This window comes from Oryx dammah, unplaced genomic scaffold (assembly GCF_014754425.2).
Source record: "Oryx dammah isolate SB20612 unplaced genomic scaffold, SCBI_Odam_1.1 HiC_scaffold_24, whole genome shotgun sequence".
NCBI classification, from domain to species: Eukaryota; Metazoa; Chordata; class Mammalia; order Artiodactyla; family Bovidae; genus Oryx; species Oryx dammah.
The window spans coordinates 35,414,880-35,434,008 of NW_024070208.1; the positions used below are offsets into that span (position 1 = coordinate 35,414,880).

General features: G+C 44.3%; 1 protein-coding gene across 7 annotated transcripts in view; it reads left to right on the forward strand.

Moving 5' to 3' along the window:
• Window positions 1-4,834: 4,834 nt before the first annotated feature.
• ZDHHC20 (zinc finger DHHC-type palmitoyltransferase 20) overlaps window positions 4,835-19,129 on the forward strand; it is a 58,598-nt gene continuing 44,303 nt past the window's right edge. For 5 of the 7 annotated variants that reach the window (XR_005725627.1, XR_005725626.1, XM_040266797.1 and 2 more), the window contains exon 1: window positions 4,873-5,083. Coding sequence is in view for 4 of the 7 variants with exons in the window: in XM_040266797.1 (XP_040122731.1) it covers window positions 4,966-5,083 (118 nt within the window). In the remaining 3 variants the exon portion in view is untranslated. Of the gene's footprint in view, window positions 5,084-19,129 lie in introns of all 7 variants that reach the window. The other 2 variants (XR_005725625.1, XM_040266796.1) reach the window with 2 other exon arrangements.

Here is a 19,129-nt window from a genome sequence, read left to right on the forward strand (position 1 = left end):
GACTGGGCAAACTATCTTTAAATAATCCTACAAAGGAGAGGCCCTGAGTGTATTACACGGGGGTTTAACATAGGTTTCATGGCCTCCAGGGCAGTCTCAAATGCTGACCCCACACACATACTCTCAAGAGCTTGGCATGTGCCCCTCTCCTGCCTGGAATGGTGTGTCTAGTCTGCCTTTGTTTAGCAGAAACTTGTCAGTTCTCAATCCAAAGCATTCACAGAGAGATCACAGCCATGGAGACTGTACAGCTGTGTAATTTTTCCTAAAAACCTGCTCTTTTCTGGTGGGGAGTCAATCAATGTTCCCAGTGACAGCAGCCAAAGCCCAGGCTTTCCCAGTTTAAATGCTATCAGTAACACGTTCTTGGACTGATCCTAGAACCAGTGGCCAGGACACTTTCTGGGGACAGATTCCAGATGTCTAAACGCAGATCAAACCAGAAACTCCTGCAGTCATCAGAGTCAGGACTCTGTCATCCCACCTTGACAGCTAAACCTCTGAACTCCCTTCTTGGCTGCATCTCATTAGTCAACAAACAGATCATTAGTCAACTATGCAGCAAAGAAAACGGCCTGGTGCAGCCAAGGTCCACTGATACATGCTCCAATTAGTGGGAGAAACTTCAAAGAAGCAGGATATTTGCATAGCCTCAAAGGACCTCCCCCAGGAGACTTACTAAATACTGTAATGGTTTGCACAGATGTATCTGATTTTCTCAGTTCAGTTCAGTTCAGTTGCTCAGTCGTGTCCGACTCTTTGCGACCCCATGAATCGCAGCATGCCAGGCCTCCCTGTCCATCACCAACTCCCGGAGTTCACTCAGATTCACATCCATCGAGTCCGTGATGCCATCCAGCCATCTCATCCTCTGTCGTCCCCTTCTCCTCCTGCCCCCAATCCCTCCCAGCATCAGAGTCTTTTCCAATGAGTCAACTCTTCGCATGAAGTGGCCAAAGTACTGGAGTTTCATCTTTAGCATCATTCCTTCCAAAGAAATCCCAGGGCTGATCTCCTTCAGAATGGACTGGTTGGATCTCCTGGCAGTCGAAGGGACTCTCAAGAGTCTTCTCCAACACCACAGTTCAAAAGGATCAATTCTTTGGCGCTCAGCTTTCTTCACAGTCCAACTTTTCTCAGGTTTCCTCCAACACCAGGATAGAGGCGAACAGAATACCAGAAAGAACAAAAGCTACACGTGGGCCAAGAGGTTGTCTCTGTTCCCCAGGCTCAGGACAGAGCCTGACACAAAGTGAATAAAGGAAGGAACTAACTGCAGATGGATTATGGAAGGCCATGCCCGAGAGCGGAGGGGAAGGGAGGGAAAAACAGACAGGAAGCAGGAGGGACAATGCAGGCCCAGGACTCACCAGCCATGGTGAACGCACAGGACAGTGAACCAAGAAAGTGGGCCTCCAGCTACAGATGAGGGCTCTGTAACCTGCAACAGCTCCCAGCCCCTCTGCTCACCTGCCCTCTCACATCTACCTGGTAACCATCATTCTACCCTGTCTCTACAAATCTGATTACTATGCACACTTCTTAGAAGTGTAGTTGTACAGTACAGTTGACCCTCCAACAACAGCTGTAAATTGCACATGTCCACTTATATGTGGATATGTCAGCTGTAAATCTTACAGTACTACAGTCCATGGTTGGTTGAATCTTCAGATGCAGAGGACTCTTGGATATGAAGTCAATGCTTATTTACTCAATCACATCCAACTTTGTGACCTGGTGGACTGTAACTCTCCAGGCTCCTCTGTCCATGGGATTTTCCAGGCAAGAATACTGGAGTGGCTTGCCATTTTCTCCTCCAGATTTTCCCGACCCAGAGATCAAAGTCTCATCTTGTGTCTCCTGCATTGCCCGCAGATGCTTTACCACTGAGCCACTGGGGAAGCCCTGGATATGAATGGATGACTGTAACTTACATATGGATTAACCCTCTTAACTGTTTTTGTCTTTTATGATTGGCTTATTTTACTTAGTGTCTTTAAGATTCATCCACGTTGTAAACTGTGACAAGATTTCCTTCCTTCTTAAGGCTGAATAGTATTCCACTGTATATACACATCACATTATGCTTATCCATTATCTGACACTTGGACTGCTTCCTTTTGACAGTTGGGAATAATGCTGCAGTAAACATGGATGTACAAATACCTGTGGGAGTTCCTGCTTTCATTCCTTTTGGAATGAAATGTACCAGAAATAGAATTGCTGGATCATGTGATAATGCTATGGTTAATTTGCTGGGGGTGGGGGGGTGGGAAGGAGGGGGGGACACGGACTGCTGTAATTTTCCACAGCAGTCACACCGTTCTATATTCCTACCAGCAACACGAGTTCCCAATTTCTCCATATCCTCAATACTTGTTATTTTCTGCTTTGTGGTTGTTCTTGTTTTGTAGTAGCCATCCTAATGGGGGTGATGTGTTCTCATTTTACTTTTGACTTGCATTTCCTGGTGGCTCAGATTGTAAAGAATCTGCCTGCAATGTGGGAGACCTGGTGTTCAATCTCTGGGTTGGGAAGATTCCCTGGAGAAGGGAATGGCAATCCACTCCAGTATTCCTGCCTGGAGAATCCCATGGACAGAGGTGCCTGGCAGGCTACAGTCCACAGGGTCACAAAGAGTCAGACATGACTAAGCAACTCAACACTTTCACTGCACTTTAATCACTGAGGCTGAGCATCTTTTCATGTGGTTATTGGTCATTTGCATGTTTTTTTGGGGAAATGTCTATTTAAATCCTTTGCCCATTTTTAAACAGAGTTGTTGGGTGGTGCTGTTGTTGGGTTGTAGAGGTTCTTTACATGTTCAGCATAGCAATCCCTTATATATATGATATGTAAATCTTTCTCCCATTCCACCATTTGCCTTTTCACTTTGCCTGTAAATGACCATTTCTCTGGCTATAAAATTGAAGGATATTACTTTCTATCAGCACTGAAAATACTACTTTGTTGTCTTTTGGGATCTGTTATTGGTAAGAGGTAGTCACAGAGAGTTGGATCATAAAGAAAGCTGAGCACCAAAGAATTGATGTTTTTTAACTATGGTGTTGGAGAAGACTCTTGAGAGTCTCTTGGACTGCAAGGAGATCCAACCAGTCTATCCTAAAGGAAATCAGTCCTGTATATTCATTAGAAGGACTGATGCTGAAGCACCAATACTTTGGCCACCCAATGGGAAGAACTGACTCACTGAAAAAGACTCTGATGCTGGAAAAGGTTGAAGGCGGGAAGAGAAGGGGATGACAGAGGATGAAATGGTTGGATGGCATCATTGACTTGATGGACATGAGTTAGAGCAAGCTCTGGGAGTTGGTGATGGACAGGGAGGTCTGGAGTGCTACAGTCCACGGGGTCAGAGTCCAACAGGACAGAGCAAGTGAACTGCCAGTCTTAGTGTTCCTTTGGTAATTTGATTTCTATCTCTGGAATCTGAAAAACCCTAGATTTTTCTCTTTATTCTAAATATTTGATAGTTTCACTACTCTATGTCTAGGTTTTAAGGACTTAAGTCTTTCTTCAATTCTTCAACCCAGGAAGGACCCTGAGTCAGTGACTGGCCAAACACTAATGCAAAAACTAATCCCATCACCATAAAACCTGAGACTGCAAGCCAGTGGCAGAACAGTCCTCCTGGGTTCCCCTACCCTCCTATATAAAGCCTCTTGTTTTGTAAGCACGTGTCTTTCCTCGGACAATTCAATTTCCCAGTGTTAGACAAGAGCCCACTTTCAGGCCCTGGAAAGGGTCCTCCTTCCTACAACTTATGACTTTGTGTTTTTTCTTCTTCAATCTTTCACATTTACAGCTCCATGGCTTCCAAAGACCCCTCTAATGGTTTCACAGCTGCCTTGAGCTGCCCTTATTCTTCCCCAGCCCTCAGCTCAGAACTAGAACCCCAAATGGCGTTTTTTGGAGTTGCTAGCCAGCAACAGCAACGCGGGGGGTGGGGGGGAACCTCTGTGGATGCGGTCCTCAGGCAGCTGGCCCTGATCCAGGATGGGAAGCAGCCCGTTGTCCACCAGGCTCTGCTGGTGGACGATCCCCAGGGAAAGAGGAATCACAAGTTGGGGTACCGGGGAGTCATCTTGGCTGGGACATGATCTGGCCGCTTTACCTGCACCAGAACATGAGTCTCAGGGCAAACAGGCGTTGTCCATCTGCTTGAACCGCTGAAGAAAGGGCTGCGTTATCAGGGAGTGAAGAATGTCCACACCTTAGGTGGGGACGAGTACCTCCCCTCCCTCGGCGATAAGGCCCATCCCCGGGCCAAGGTTATGCCAACTCACTTCAGGATCTTGTCTCCTCCGAAACCTGCATTAAGTGATACTTGTAGGCGCGTCTATGCCCACAGTTATTGTTTAGCAGTACTCGCCAGTTATAAATAAACAAGAAATTTCAGGAGCCTTCGGGCTGTGAGAGGGGGCTATCCCCCGGTTCACAAGTCAACCTTAAACCCGGGTTTCAAATCAGATTGACTACACGGGGCCGCCCTAAATCACACGCACCTACGATTTCCGCCTGAAATACAAGCAAATTACTTCAAAGCGCGGAGGTCCGGAGTCAAGACGCACGCGGGGTCCTTGAGGCCGCAGTCTGGACGGAGGCGGTCCCGGCTGCACCGAGGATCCCCGCGCCCGCTCCCGCCCAGCTTGCGGCCGGGAGGTGCCTCGAGCGCCTTCCACTCACTTCCGCCGATGTTGCCCCGCCCCTTCCGCCGCCCGCCCGACAGACCACGCCCCGGCGGCGGGCGCGGACGCAATGCGGGGCGGGGCGGGGCTTTGCGCGACGCGGCGCGGGGAGGGGTCGTGGCGGAGGCGGGGGCGGGGCGCGGAGCCGGGCGCCGAGCCGCCGGGAGCGCCCGAGTAGCCACCGCCGCCGACGCCGTCGGGGGCCTGGCGCGCCCCGCCAGCCCGGGCCGGTGGGTGCCACGGCCGCCCGCGGAACATGGCGCCCTGTACTCTCTGGCGCTGCTGCCAGCGCACCGTGGGCTGGGTGCCTGTGCTGTTCATCACCTTCGTTGTCGTGTGGTCCTACTACGCGTACGTGGTGGAGCTGTGCGTGTGTGAGTACCGGGCGGGCAGCCTTCGGCCTCTCCTCAGCTTCCCCTGGCGCGGCCTCGGCGCGCACGCGTGTGCGTCCGCCCGAGCCCGGCCGCGGGGCCCACTTCGGCCCGGGGGTCTCGGGACAGTGTCCGTCTTCTGAGGTGGAGGGAGCGGCGCCCCCGGCCCGGCCTCTCTGCCCGGCTCTTGGCGGAGTTGCCCTGCCCTCCGCCGGGGTTCCGAGGGCTCTTCTCGCCCGGGCCCTGGGCGCGGGCGGAGCCGCCGCGGGTGTGGACCCGAGGTCCTGGCTCAGCCGCCGGCAGCTCCTGCCGCACCTTCCCGGAAACTCGGGGCCGGCGGCGTCGCGCTGCTGACGACCTCGGTCCCGAGGTCCCCGAGAACTACCCACTCGGTCGCGAGCGCACAGCTGCTTGAGGGCCCTCGGGGTGCACTTTGAGGGGAGCCCCGGCACCGGGCTGGGTGCTGGCGGCAAAAATGGGACGCCGCGGCACCCGCGGCGTCTTCCACCCCGAAGCGCAGATGCGGACCCGCGCGAGCGAGCTCGCGTGAAATAAGTGGGTTAAAACAGCATTCCTACGAGGGAGAGACCGCTTTGACTCAGAAGGTTTGAGGGAAGGTTTTGAAACAAACATGTCCACTTTCAAGAAAGTTGTTTTGTACCTGTGAAACATTTAATTCCTGCAAGTAGATCCAGAATAAATTAGTTGTGAAATACATACCAAACAGTAGTGGAGTTCGTCTGTTGAATGTGATTTGTTTAGTTTTGTCCTTTTGAACACCAAAATGTTTGCCGTAAAGGTTATTCGAATCCATTATAAAACTGACTGGCTTTAGGCATTTCTTAAAGCTACTGCTTCCAGAAAGTGATCATGATCACAGGATTCTCTTCAGCTTGTGGTGAGACTTTCCCTCACTCAGTGCTCTGAGGTAGGCATTTATTTATTCCAAAAGTTGGACCAGTCTTACTCAGTTCTGTCAGAAGATAATTCCCTCCCTCTCCCCATTCCATAGGGATTTTGAAGTAAAGGTTCTGAAACTTTACTTGAAAATGTGTGTTTATGTTGAAATTGCATATTTAACCTATAGTTATCAAAAATATCAGAAGGTGATATCAAACATGAAAGGAACATGAATGTGTACTGGTAGGGATAAAGGGAACTTTTCGTCTTTCTCTCCTTTAATCTTAGTGTCTCTGAGCATAGATGTCCCTACCTACAGATGGAGGAAATGAAACTGAGCAATAGGCCCTTTGGTTGGTCACATGAATGTTGAATACTTGCAGAAAAGTGACCCACATCTTTCCACTCTGCATGTAAACTTAGTGAGCTAGCCAGGGTCCCTGGAACTGTGATTGTTTGGTCCATAATGGGGAGTTGGGGCGGGGCTAAGCGCTTGCCCTTATAGGAGATCAGTAAGACTTTAGACCCACCCTTTAGAGATCATCGGGGCTTCCCTGATGGCTCCCACGGTAAAGCGTCTGCCTGCAATGCGGGAGACCCAGGTTTGGGTCAAGAAGATCCCCTGGAGATGGAAATAGCAATCCACTCCAGCACTCTTGCCTAGAAAATCCCATGGATGGAGGAGCCTGATAGGCTACAGTCCATGGGGTCGCAAAGAGTTGGACACGACTGAGCGACTTCACTTCACTTGGAGATCACACCCCAGTATTTCTTCAAGTTAAAACATTGTGCAACAACTGAGGCCCAGTGCTTGGCAGAAATTTTCAAATACTCAGTGGATTAAAGGTCTTACATAGAGCCTGCATTTACTATTAAGATGCCAGCCTTGAACTAGGGGAGCTTTGGGGATGTCTGCAGTGTCACTGGACTTTATGGGGGAGCATAAACACTATCATATTGAACCTGTCCTTTAAACCACTTGTGTATAATCCGTGTTTTCATAAGCACAGATTGTCTTACTGAGATATACCAGTGTTTAACTTTATAGAAGCTTTAAATCGAGTGAGTGTGAGTTTTACTTAAAATGCTGTTTCAGTAATTTTTACAGGATTTTGTTTCTGGCGTTCTTTAGCCAACTACATGGGAGAGAATGATGATAATTGTATCTTAACACATGTTAATTTATTTAGTCCTCATAATAACAAAAGTGATTTGTGCAGGGTCATACAACTAGTAAATGGCATAACCAGAACTGGAACTCAAGTGGTTTGGCTCCAGAGTACCTGCTTTTATATTTAACTACTATGCAAGACTAGTGTACTTATCCAGATCTAGACAATCAGCAGATTTCATTCTTATCTAATTATTTATATGAAGTAGTTTTCTCCTGAAAGGTAACAGCTGAAGGTTGCTAAATATCTCAGATGGTAAAAAGGCATGGCCCACTGAAGGGCATTTGAAAAAATAAATTGTTTATGAGAAGCCCTTGTTCCACCCCATCTTCTGTAGCTTCTTAATTTTGTAGTTCCATACACACACACACAGAAGTAGTGGTAGGAATAATATTGCGGGTAAACTTGAGTAATAAGTGATGCATCTGAGATGGCCATCACAGGGGTGATAAGCAGAGAAGTAACAACTGAGTAGTAATATTGGTCCTTGATTTTAAATAAGCTGAAATTCTTTGATTTTCCCTCAAGGCTAATATTTGAGCATTCGAGGTTAGCTGTGCGTGGATTAACCAACTTTTCCAGTTTGGTCAAGCTGGTTATTTGCAGGGCAAGTGCTAATACACTTCCTCAGACTTTATCATGTTGTTTGGAGCTGTTAGCAGTAGATGGGTAACTCTTGTTTGGCGTTTAGAGGATCTGAGAGTTTAAAGAGATTTTAGAGATGACCTAATTCAGTCTCTTTATTTTATTTCTGAGAAAACTATTAGTTGGAAGAGCTATATGGTTTGTCCAAGGACAGATATTCCTTTTTACCTTTTTTCAGAGAGAATATGTAGGATAGAACTGTAACCTCTGGGTCTACATATCTAATAATTCCTATATCTCCTGTGTAATTTCTTCAGAGACAAGATAAATAGCTTAAACATCAACATTGAGCACACTGTCTCCACACAGTTGATTCCAGCATGTTCTATTGATTTCAAAAGAACCAGCTTTTGATTTCACTTTTTTTTCTGTTTTCTATTTCATTGATTTCTTATCTGATATTTCCCTTTCACTTTGGGTTTAACTTGTTCTTTTTCTAGTTTCTGAATTTAAAAATTGAAGTGACTGATTTGAGCCCTTTTTTAGGTGTTTACTCCCATGTACTTATTCCTAAATACTGCTTTATTCACATCCCATGAATGTTGATATATTGTATTTTCATTTTCATTCACTTAAAATTATTTTCTGGTTTCAGTTTTCACTTCATAAGGAGTGAAGTTTGTGTAGTTGGCAGTTACTTGGGGATTTTTCTCTCTTTTTTTTTTTTTTACTGATTTCAAACTTAATTCCATGTGGTCAGAGAACATACCTTGTATGACTTGTCCTTTAAAAATATATTCAGGCTTGCTTTATGGCCCAGAATGTGGTCAGTCTGGGAAGTGTTTCATGTGCATTTCATAAAAATGTGTTCTGTATTCAGCAGTGTTAATTTTGCTGTTTGTGCTGGGTATTCTATTATGTCATAATGCTCCATAAACGTGAATTAAGGCAGGTTGGTTGACAGTGTGGTTCAAATCTTCTGTATTCCTGCTGATTTTCTATTTGTTCTAACGATTAATTACTCAGAGGTCTAAAATAATAATTGGATTTGTCTATCTCTCCTCATAGTTCTCTCAGTTTTTGTATTTATGTATTTTGCAGCTCTGTAATTCAGCACATGTGATATTTTGCATTGTTGTGTCCTCTTCATGAATTGACTCTTTGTTATTATGAAATGACTTATTTCTGGTGATAGTGTTTGTTTTAAAATCTACTTTGGCAGATATTAACGTGTCCATTGATGTTTCTTTTGATTAGTATTAGCATGGTATGTCCTTTTACTTTAATTTAACCTGTTTACTTTAATCTATACTTAAAACGCATTTCTTATAAGCACCATATCGTTGGGTCTTGCTTTTTTAACCTAGTCTGAAAATACCTGCCCTTTTTGTTTTTTTGAATTGAGATATATTTGACATATAACATTCATTTCAGGTGTCAGCATAATGATTTCAGATACGCATATATTGCAAAGTGGTCATCACAAGATTAGTCAACATTCATCACTTTACATAATTATAACTGTGTTTTCCCTGTGATGGGAACTTTTAAAATTTACTCTCGGGGACTTCTGTCAGTCCAGTGGTTAAGAATCTGCCTTGCAATTCAGGGGATGTGGGTTTGATCCCTGGTCAGGGAACTAAGATCTCACATGCTGTGGAGCAACTAAGCCCACGTGCCACAACTAGCAAGCCTGTGTGGTCCAACTACTGAGCCCACATGCTCCGGAACCCGCGCACCTCAACTAGAGAGTCTATGTGCCACAATGAAAGATGCCCCTTGCCGTAACTAAGACCTGATGTGTTCAAATAAATAATATTTTTTTAAAATAAAATTTACTCTCATAGCAACTTTCAAATGTAACAGTACTCACCGTGCTGTACAATCTCTGCCTTTTTATTGGCTTGTTTTGACCATTTTAATGTGGTTGTTGATGTGAGTAACTTTAAGTCTTTCTGTTTTTTAAAAAAAGTCTGCCCTAAAATATTTATATAAGTAAACAAATCTTATCTGTTTAACTATGTAGTTACCATTTCTAGTATACCTCATTCTTTTTTATAGATCTGTATTTCCAAGTCCTTATTGCACAATTCAGACTTAAAGAAAGTAGGGGAAACCACTAAATCATTCAGGTATGACCTAAATCAAATCCCTTACAGTCATACAGTGGAAGTGACAAATAGACTCAAGAGATTAGATCTGATAGACAGAGTGCCTGAAGAACTATGGATGAAGGTTCATGATATTGTACAAGTCAGGGATCAAGACCATCCCCAAGAAAAAGAAATGCAAAATGGTCGTCTGAGGAGGCCCTACAAATAACTGAGAAAAGAAGAGAAGTGAAAGGCAAAGGAGAGAAGGAAAGATATACTCATTGCAACGCAGAGTTCCACAGAATAGCAAAGAGAAATAAGACAGCCTTCCTCAGTGATCAATGCAAAGAAATAGAGGAAAACAATAGAATGGGCAAGACTAGAGATCTCTTCAAGAAAAGCAGAGATGCCAAGCGAACATTTGATGCAAAGATGGGCACAATAAAGGACAGAAATAGTATGAACCTAACAGAAGCAGAAGATGTTAAGACGAGGTGGCAGGAATACACAAAACTATACAAAAAAGATTTTCATGACCCAGATAACCACGATGGTGTGATCACTCACTCAGAGCCAGACATCCTGGAATGCAAAGTCACATGGGCCTTAGAAAGCATCACTATGAGCAAAGCTAGTGGAGGTGATGAAATTCCAGTTGAGCTGAAATCCTAAAAGATGCTGTGAAAATGCTGCACTCAATATGCCAGCACATTTGGAAAACTCAGCAGTGGCCACAGGACTGGAAAAGGTCCGTTTTCATTCCAATCCCAAAGAAAGGCAGTGCCAAAGAATGTTCAAACTACTGCACAACTGTGCTCATCTCACATGCTAGCAAAGTAACACTCAAAATTCTCCAAGCCAGGCTTCAACAATACATGAACCGTGAACATCCAAATGTTCAAGCTGGATTTAGAAAAGGGAGAAGAGCCAGAGAGCTAATTGCCAACATCTGTTAGATCACTGAAAAAGCAAGAGAGTTCCAGTAAAATATCTACTTCTGTGTTATTGACTACTATGCCAAAACCTTTGACTGTGTGAATCACAACAAACTGGAAAATTCAAGAGGTGAGAATACCAGACCACCTTACCTGCCTCCTGAGAAATCTGTATGCAAGTCAAGAAGCAACAGTTAACAACATGAAACTACAGACTGGTTCCAAATCGGGAAAGGAGTACATTAAGGCTGTATATTGTCACCCTGTTTATTTAACTTATATGCAGAGTATATCGTGCAAAATGCTGGGCTGGATGAAGCACAAGCTGGAATCAAGATTGCCAGGAGAAATATCAATAATCTCATGATACGCAGATGGCACCACCCTTATGGCAGAAAGCGAAGAACTACAGAGCCTCCTGATGAGGGTCAAAGAGGAGAGTGGAAAAGTTGGCTTAGAACTCAACATTCAGAAAATTAAGATCATGGTATCTGGTCCCATCGTTTCATGACAAATAGATGGGGAAGCAATGGAAACAATGAGAGATTTTATTTGCGGGGGAGGGGGGGTTCCAAAATCACTCCAGATGGTGACTGCAGCCATGAAATTAAAAGATGCTTATTCCTTCGAAGAAAAGCTATGACCATCCTAGACAGCATATTAAACAGCAGAGACTTTACTTAGCCAACAAAGGTCCTTCTGGTCAAAGCTGTGATTTTTCCAGTAGTCATGTGTGGATGTGAGAGTTAGACTGTAAAGAAAACTGAGCGCCGAAGAATTGATGCTTTTGAACTGTGGTGTTAGAGAAGACTCCTGAGAGTCCCTTGGACTGCACAGAGATCAAACCAATCCATCCTAAAGGAAATCAGTCCTGAATATTCACTGGAAGGACTGATGCTGAAGCTCCAATGCTTTGGCCACCTGATGGGAAGAGCCAGCTCATTGGAAAAGACCCTGATGATGGGAAAGATTGAAGGCAGGAGGAGAAGGGGAGGACAGAGGATGGAAAATGGTTGGATGGCATCACTGACTCAATGGACATGAGTTTGAGCAAGCTCTGGGAGTTGGTGATAGACAGGGAAGCGTGGTGTGCTGCAGTCCATGGGGTCACAAAGAGTCAGACATGACTGAGTGACCCAACTAGCTGATTTCCAACTGGTGCCATTTTCACCTGCCTGAGGGCTTCCTTTAACATTTATTGTAATTCAAGTCAGTTGGTGATAAATTGTTTCAGCTTTATGTGGTTAAGAATCTACCTTTTAATGCAGGGGACATGGGTTCAATCCCTGGTCAGGGAACTGGATCCCATATGTCTCAGGGCAACTGAGCCCAAGCACAGCAACTAGAGAGACCCTCACTGCAATGAAAGATCCCTCGTGCCACAACTAAGACCCAACACAGCCAAAAATAAATACTTTTAAAATGCCAAAAATACTTTATTCATTCACAGTGATTTTTTTTTTTTTAGACAACTTACCAAGTTATGTTTCCCTGATAGGTCAGTTGATAAAGAATCTGCCTGCAATGTAGGAGACCCCGGTTTGATTTCCTGGGTTGGGAAGATCCCCTGGAGAAGGGATAGGTTACCCACTCCAGTATTCTTAGGCTTCCCTTGTGGCTCAGCTGGTAAAGAATCCGCCTGGAATGCAGGAGACCTGGGTTCAATCCCTAGGTTGGGAAGATCCCCTTGAGAAGGGAAAGGCTAAAATTCCATGGACTGTATAGTCCGTGGGGTCACAAAAAGTCAGACATGACTGAGCAATTCTCACTTCACTAAACCAAGTTATACAGTCATTACAACCATCCCTTTTTATTATATTTATCACCCCAGTCAGAGCCCTTGTGTCCATTGTGGTTAATTTCTGTTCCCATCCAATCTCAGGTGACCACTAATCACCTTTCCGTCTCTGTGTGCTTTTTTTGGACATCTCATATAATTGAAGTCAAACAGTAAATGGTCTTTTGTGTCTGCTGTCTATTACATTTTTTGAGGTTCATCTGCATTGTAGTGTATATCAGTATTTCTCCCTTTATTACCTACTTCACATTCAAATTTGTATTTTTCTTTTTCTAAAGTTCAGTTTACTTAAAAATATATTTCCAGTAAGCCTCCATAAATCACTTGTGCATTGAATTAGACTATAAATAAAAACCATGCACTTTATTACACTTAATTATATTAAAAATCCTGCTTTTGAGATTTATAGTATGATTCGCTCCTGTCCATCTTTGTATCCACTAGAGAATCTAGTTACTAGTAGACTTTCAATAAATAGTGCTCAACTGAATGGAATTATATTCTTAAAAACTTAAATATGGAAGAGGTACTGGACAACTTAGAAACCAGGTCAGACTGTTTGGAAGAACAAAGTTATGCCCTAGTCATGTAGATAAAGCTTTCCTTCTCTTCTGGTCACTTCCGCTTTGTGGCAAAGAAGACTTTGCGTGCTAAACTCCGGCCTCTAATATCTGTCTACTTGACATCTCTGTTGTTATATCTTACCGGTTTATCTCCCAAAAGAAAACTTATCAGACATCAACCAAAATAAAACTCCTTTGAGTTTTTTTCTATCTCCCTAACTGTTCCTCATATCTTAGCTCAGTAAATGGCAGTTTCATCCTTTGAGTCCCCTGGTTGAAAAGTCATTCTACATCCTACTGATCAGCGAATGTTGTCATTACCTGTATCACAATCCAGTTGCTTCTCACCACTACCACTGCAGGTGTATTCAAGCCATCATGATCTCAGTCTCGTGAAAAATATGGCCACAGTAATTCTCACTTCCTCCCAAGAAATGGAGCCTGTTTGCCCACCAGTGAGTCTGGGCTGGCTTTATACTTGCTGTGACCAGTAGAACATGGTGGGAGTGATGGGTGAGAGTTGGAGCCTCAATCTCAGGTGGTCCGTGGGCTCCTCAATATTAGGGCTGAAATTGTTCATTCCCTACTGGTGGTGCAATACAGGGGATTTGGAAAGAATTCAAAATGACTGTACTGTTTTAAAGAGTGAAAAGCATAGATATGTGATGGTAAGAGTTAAAGGATTTAATTACAGATGACCAACAGACAAAAGATGCTCAACATCGCTAATTATTAGAGAAATGAAAAATCAGAACTGTGCTTCCCTGGTGGTTTAGTGGTAAAGAATCTGCCTGCCAGTGCAAGAGATGTGGGTTCGATCCCTCACCTCACACTGGTCAGATGGTCATCATCAAAAAGTCTACAAACAACAAATGCTGGAGGGGGTGTGGAGAAAAAGGGAACCTCCTACATGTTGGTGGGAATGTAAATTGATACAGCCCCTGTGGAGAACAGTATGGAGGTTCCTTAAGAAACTAAAAATAGATCTAACATGTGACCCAGCAATCCCACCACTAGGCATACACCCTGAGAAAACCATAATTCAAAAGGACATGTGTACCCCTGTGTTCATCGAAGCACTATTTACAATAGCCAGGATATGGAACAGCCTAAATGTCCAATGACAGGTGAATGGATAAAGAAAATGTGGAACATATATACAGTCGAACATTGTTCAGCCACTAAAAGGAATGAAATAAGGTCATTTGTAGATGGTGTGGGTGGACCTACACAGTCTGTCATACAGAGTGAAGTAAGTCAGAAAGTGTTAGTCACTCAGTTGTGTCCGATTCTTTGCGACCCCATGGACTGTGGCCCGCCAGGCTCCTCTTTCTATGGAATTCTCCAGGCAGGAATACTAGAGTGGGTTGCCATGCCCTCCTGCAGGGGATCTTCCCCACCCAGGGGTCTATCCCAAGTTTCTTACCTCCTGCATTGGCAGGCACGTTGTTTACCTCTAGTGCCACCTGGGAAGCAAAACTCTTTTATCATGTCTCTCCCTCCTCACTTCATCCCTATCCTCTCACCCTGAACGTATCTCCACGAAGTGGCCAGAATGAGCCCATTAAGATGGATACCAGACTCGTCACTCCTCTGATGAAAATCGTGGCTGGCTTCCTCTCTCGCTCAGTGACAGTCCTGACCGTGGCCTCTTCCCCAGTGGCGTAACTTCCTCTCCATTCTTGCTTTCAGCTGTTCTCCAGCTGCCAGGCTGGCCACCTTGCTATACCATGTTCCTTGTTGAGTGAGCTCAATACCTTACTTAGCCTCTCTGAGTTTGCACCTGTGCTGTAAAATGGGAGTAGTGTCTCTTAATACTGTCATGGGAAGTCCTCAGCAGAGGAGGCTCTCAGATGTTACTGGGGCTAGGGAGAAGACTTAAATAGCCACTGGCATACTTTTTCTTGCCTTTCCTTTTCTGCCAGGAAGTTGTTTTGTTTTTTGTTTTGCAATTCTTAGAGTGACGTTTCCTCTCACCACTCCCCCTGCCGCCCCCCACCAAGCCCACGCATAGGCTGAATAAGTGAAAGAGCACATTCTCACAGGTAAGTTCCTGTTTTCCTTCGAGCTGTTGGTCATGTTGGGAGCGTGAGTGTCGGGGGTGGTTGTCTGGGAGCAGGGGCCTCCACACTGTGCCACCTGAGACTCCACGAGGATTAACACCTGAGGCTTTGCTGTAAGCCTGTCAGGTGCCCAGATTTAGATGTGCTGACACACGCAGCACATCATCTTGAGCAGCTGGGCGCCTGCACCTAAACGAGCGGAAGAGTCACGAGCGGCGGTGACTCCGGTTTCATGAAGACAGGAGACAGACCCATGGGTCTTGAGGATAAAAATTGTTTTTAAAACATGATTGCTCTCTTTTCTCTCACTCTTTCCAGTGCTGCATTACTACTCACTCATGTGAACTTTGGCTCACCCAGTCAGAGTCATAGGAAAATTAGTTTTTATTAACATACTAGTTGAACAAACATGAGCTTACTAAAGGTGAAGTCTTCAGGGCTGCTGCTTAAACTAATTGCATGGAAAGCCCATCATCAGCACCTGAAGGATCTAGTGCAGACACCCCAGGGTGTTAGCAGCGTTCATCTGGTGTCAGTATTGAGAAAGGAGTGAGGGGCCGTGACTGGCCGGCGGGACGTTCTTGTGTGCATTGCCCTCCATATTGCACACTCTCCAAGAAGCCACAGTGAATCTTCTGAGTGAGTGAGTGAAGTCGCTCAGTCATGTCCGACTCTTTGCGACCCCATGGACTGTAGTCTACCAGCCTCCTCTGTTCATGGGATTTTCCAGGCAATAGTTCTGGAGTGGATTGCCATTTCCTTCTCCAGGGGATCTTCCCAACCCAGGAATTGAACCCGAGTCTCCCACATTGTAGACGGATGCTTTACCATCTGAGCCACCAAAGCCTGAGGCAAAATGCTCACTCCTCTGTGCTCCAGTGGCTTCCTCCCTCACTCTTAATGAAATCCAGAGATCCCTGTAGCCTGGGAGGCCCTGGTGCTGCTGACTCATCCCTTCCTTCGCTCCTTCTGCCTCAGCACTGCAGCCTTCTTGCATCGGTCAGGCCTCGCATGGTCCCACCTGAGAACTCTGTACCAACTGTTCCTTCTGCCTGGAGTGCTGTCCTCCCTATCCACATCCTAACTTCATCTTGGTTTCTGCTCAGAGAGCCCCCATCAAAGCCCCCACCCTTGTGGGTGGTCAGGAAAGCATGGAATCAGTACTTCCTCTTTCGCTCTCCCTGACCCTGCTGTGTTTCCTCATAGTGCTTGTTAATCGTTGATGTGCAGTCATTTGTGTTTCTCTCCTGAGTCATGTTCTGGAACCGAACATAGGCCTTCTGTAATGTGTACTCTATAGATGCATTGAATGAGTGAATTGACTGTTGCTGCTATTTGCCTTGCTAGTGCAAGAGGGAGAACTGGGATGTAATTCACATAGTAGATGACCCACAATTTCAAATACACACACTCTCCTGACCTTAGAAACATCTCTGTGTTAGTTCAGCAGTGTAACAAACATCAAATGCTTACAGTGTTCTGGTACTGTATTGAGGCTAGAAATTCAAAAATGGGTAAATGTACATGGTCAGATCCATTTGGACTTTATACAACAGTCACTGTCTTCACTACCACAGTGCTCACTTGCACATTACTCATTTTAAGAAGTCCTGCTGTAACTAAGTGTCCAACTGTTTAATCCAGTATTTTTCTATATTCTTTTTGCCTTAGAATTCTTTCATGGAACATCTGTTTGAATCCTTTTAGACTTGGACAGTTGTTGACATTCAGGAAAGCTCCCTTAGTGCTGATGAGGGTGGCGAGAGATGAAGACTGAAGAGGCAGTTACCTCTGAAGGAAGTGGTGTTACCGGTAGATCTGAAGGGTAGTTATTGATTCCTTCTACGGTGTTACTAAATTGTATTAATACACTTAGGAAGAAAAATCATTATTCTGTGGGTGCCAAAAAGATATTTAAAAATCCACTATCCATTCCTGAATAGAAACACGCGCACACACACACGGAATAGGAGTAAATGGATACTTTTCAAACAGAATTGCATACACAAGAATCCTTAATCAGTTTGCACTAAAACCAGCGGTAAATACTTATCACTCTGTCCATTGCTGTGTAACACTGTATTGGCAAAACCAGCTACCACATTCAATCAAGAGAGAATAATTAGAAACAGCAGACCCTGGAAAGGAAGAGAGAAAGCTATTGCTACCACAACAGTATACATTGAAAAGCCAAGGCTCTCAGTAACAACAGAACAGCTAAATAAAAGGAATTGAGTAAAATGGCAAGGTATGAAATTAGCTAACAATACTCAATACTTTGTTTATATACACAATAATGAATAGTTGAAAATATGGTCAAAGAGAAGTCTCCATTCCCAAAAACATCAAAAAGATGAAATACTTAAGCATAAACTCAAGAAAAATGCCAGGTCTATAGGAGGAAAACATTCCTGAAAAACATAAAAGTAGGCTTGAACAAATGGAAAGACATTTCATATTTCATATTCATGAATAGAGTAACTTGGCATTACAGCGACTTCAGTTCTCTCCAAGTTAATGTCTAAATTCCAGTCCCAACAAAGTTTTTTAAAAATTTTTCTGGCACTAGACAAATTGATCCTAAAGGTCACATGGAAAAATGAAATAAGAACAACCAGGAAACCCATGGAAGAGTGATAAAGAGGCCACACCTTACCTGATTGTTAAGCCACAAATGTCTATAATTAAAACTGAGAGCAGGGGGAATAAGTGAGAACTCTCTCTACTTTTTGTTCAGTTTTGCTATGAACCTAAAACGTCTCTAAAAAATAAAGTCTGTTATAAAAATTGTGTTCCAGTTGTATGGTATGATGTGTGGACAGACAGACAATGGAACCGAGTAGAAAGTCCAGAAATAGTTAATTATAGAAATTTAGAATGAAGCATCTCCTCAAATTACAGAAGAGAAGGTGGGACAACTAGATACATATTTGATAAGAGATAAAATCAGATCTGTATCTCACACTGTATTCCAAGATAAACTACAAATGGATAAAATCTTATTTTTTCTTTCTTTTTTTATATTGTACACTTTTTATTTTAAAATAATTTTAGACTTGTGAAAAACAGTACAAAGAATATTCCTTTATTCTTCATCCAGGTTCCCTAAAGGTTATCATTTGCTACATGCTTTATCATTTATTTATTCTGTCTCTGAAATACCTGAGAGTAAGTTGCAGACCTCATGTCCCTTTGTTTGTAAATACGTCAGTGTTAGGGGCCTCCCAGTAGCTCAGGGGTAAAGAATCCATCTTCATTGCAGGAGACAAGGGTTCGATCCCTAGGTTGGGAAGGTCCCCTGGATGAGGGCACAGCAACCCACTCCAGTATTCTTGCCTGGAGAATCCCATGGACCGAGGAGCCTAGTGGGCTGCAGTCCATAGGGTCGCAGAATCAGACATGACTGAAGTGACTTAGCACACACACATAAATGCATGTCAGTGTAATGTGCTAAGAACAAGAATGTCTTCGTCTGTTCAGTCCCCTATAACAGGATACCGTAGACTGGGCGCCTGTAAACATTTCTCACGCTTATGGAGGCTGGAAGTCCTGGATCAAGGTGCCAGCAGGGGTCTGGTAAGAACGCACTTCTTGGTTTGGCCATTTTTTCACTGTTTTATCAATATGATGAAAGGAGTGAGGGATCGCACTCTCAGTTGGACACAGATCCCATTCCTGAGTAATCACTTCCCGAAGGCCTAACTTTCAGACAGCATCACACTGGGCATCAAGATTTCACATAGGAATTTTGGGGAACACAGACATGCAGTCTTTAGCAAAGAACATTCTCTTACATAATCAGAGTTAGCAGAATCAGGAAGTAAACATGACAAAATGCTACTCTTTGATCTGCAAGCCTCACTGGGACTTCACCAGTGTCCCACGGAACGCTTGTTCTGACCCACAGGCCAGGCCAGTTAACACTTTGCAGTCAGCTGTC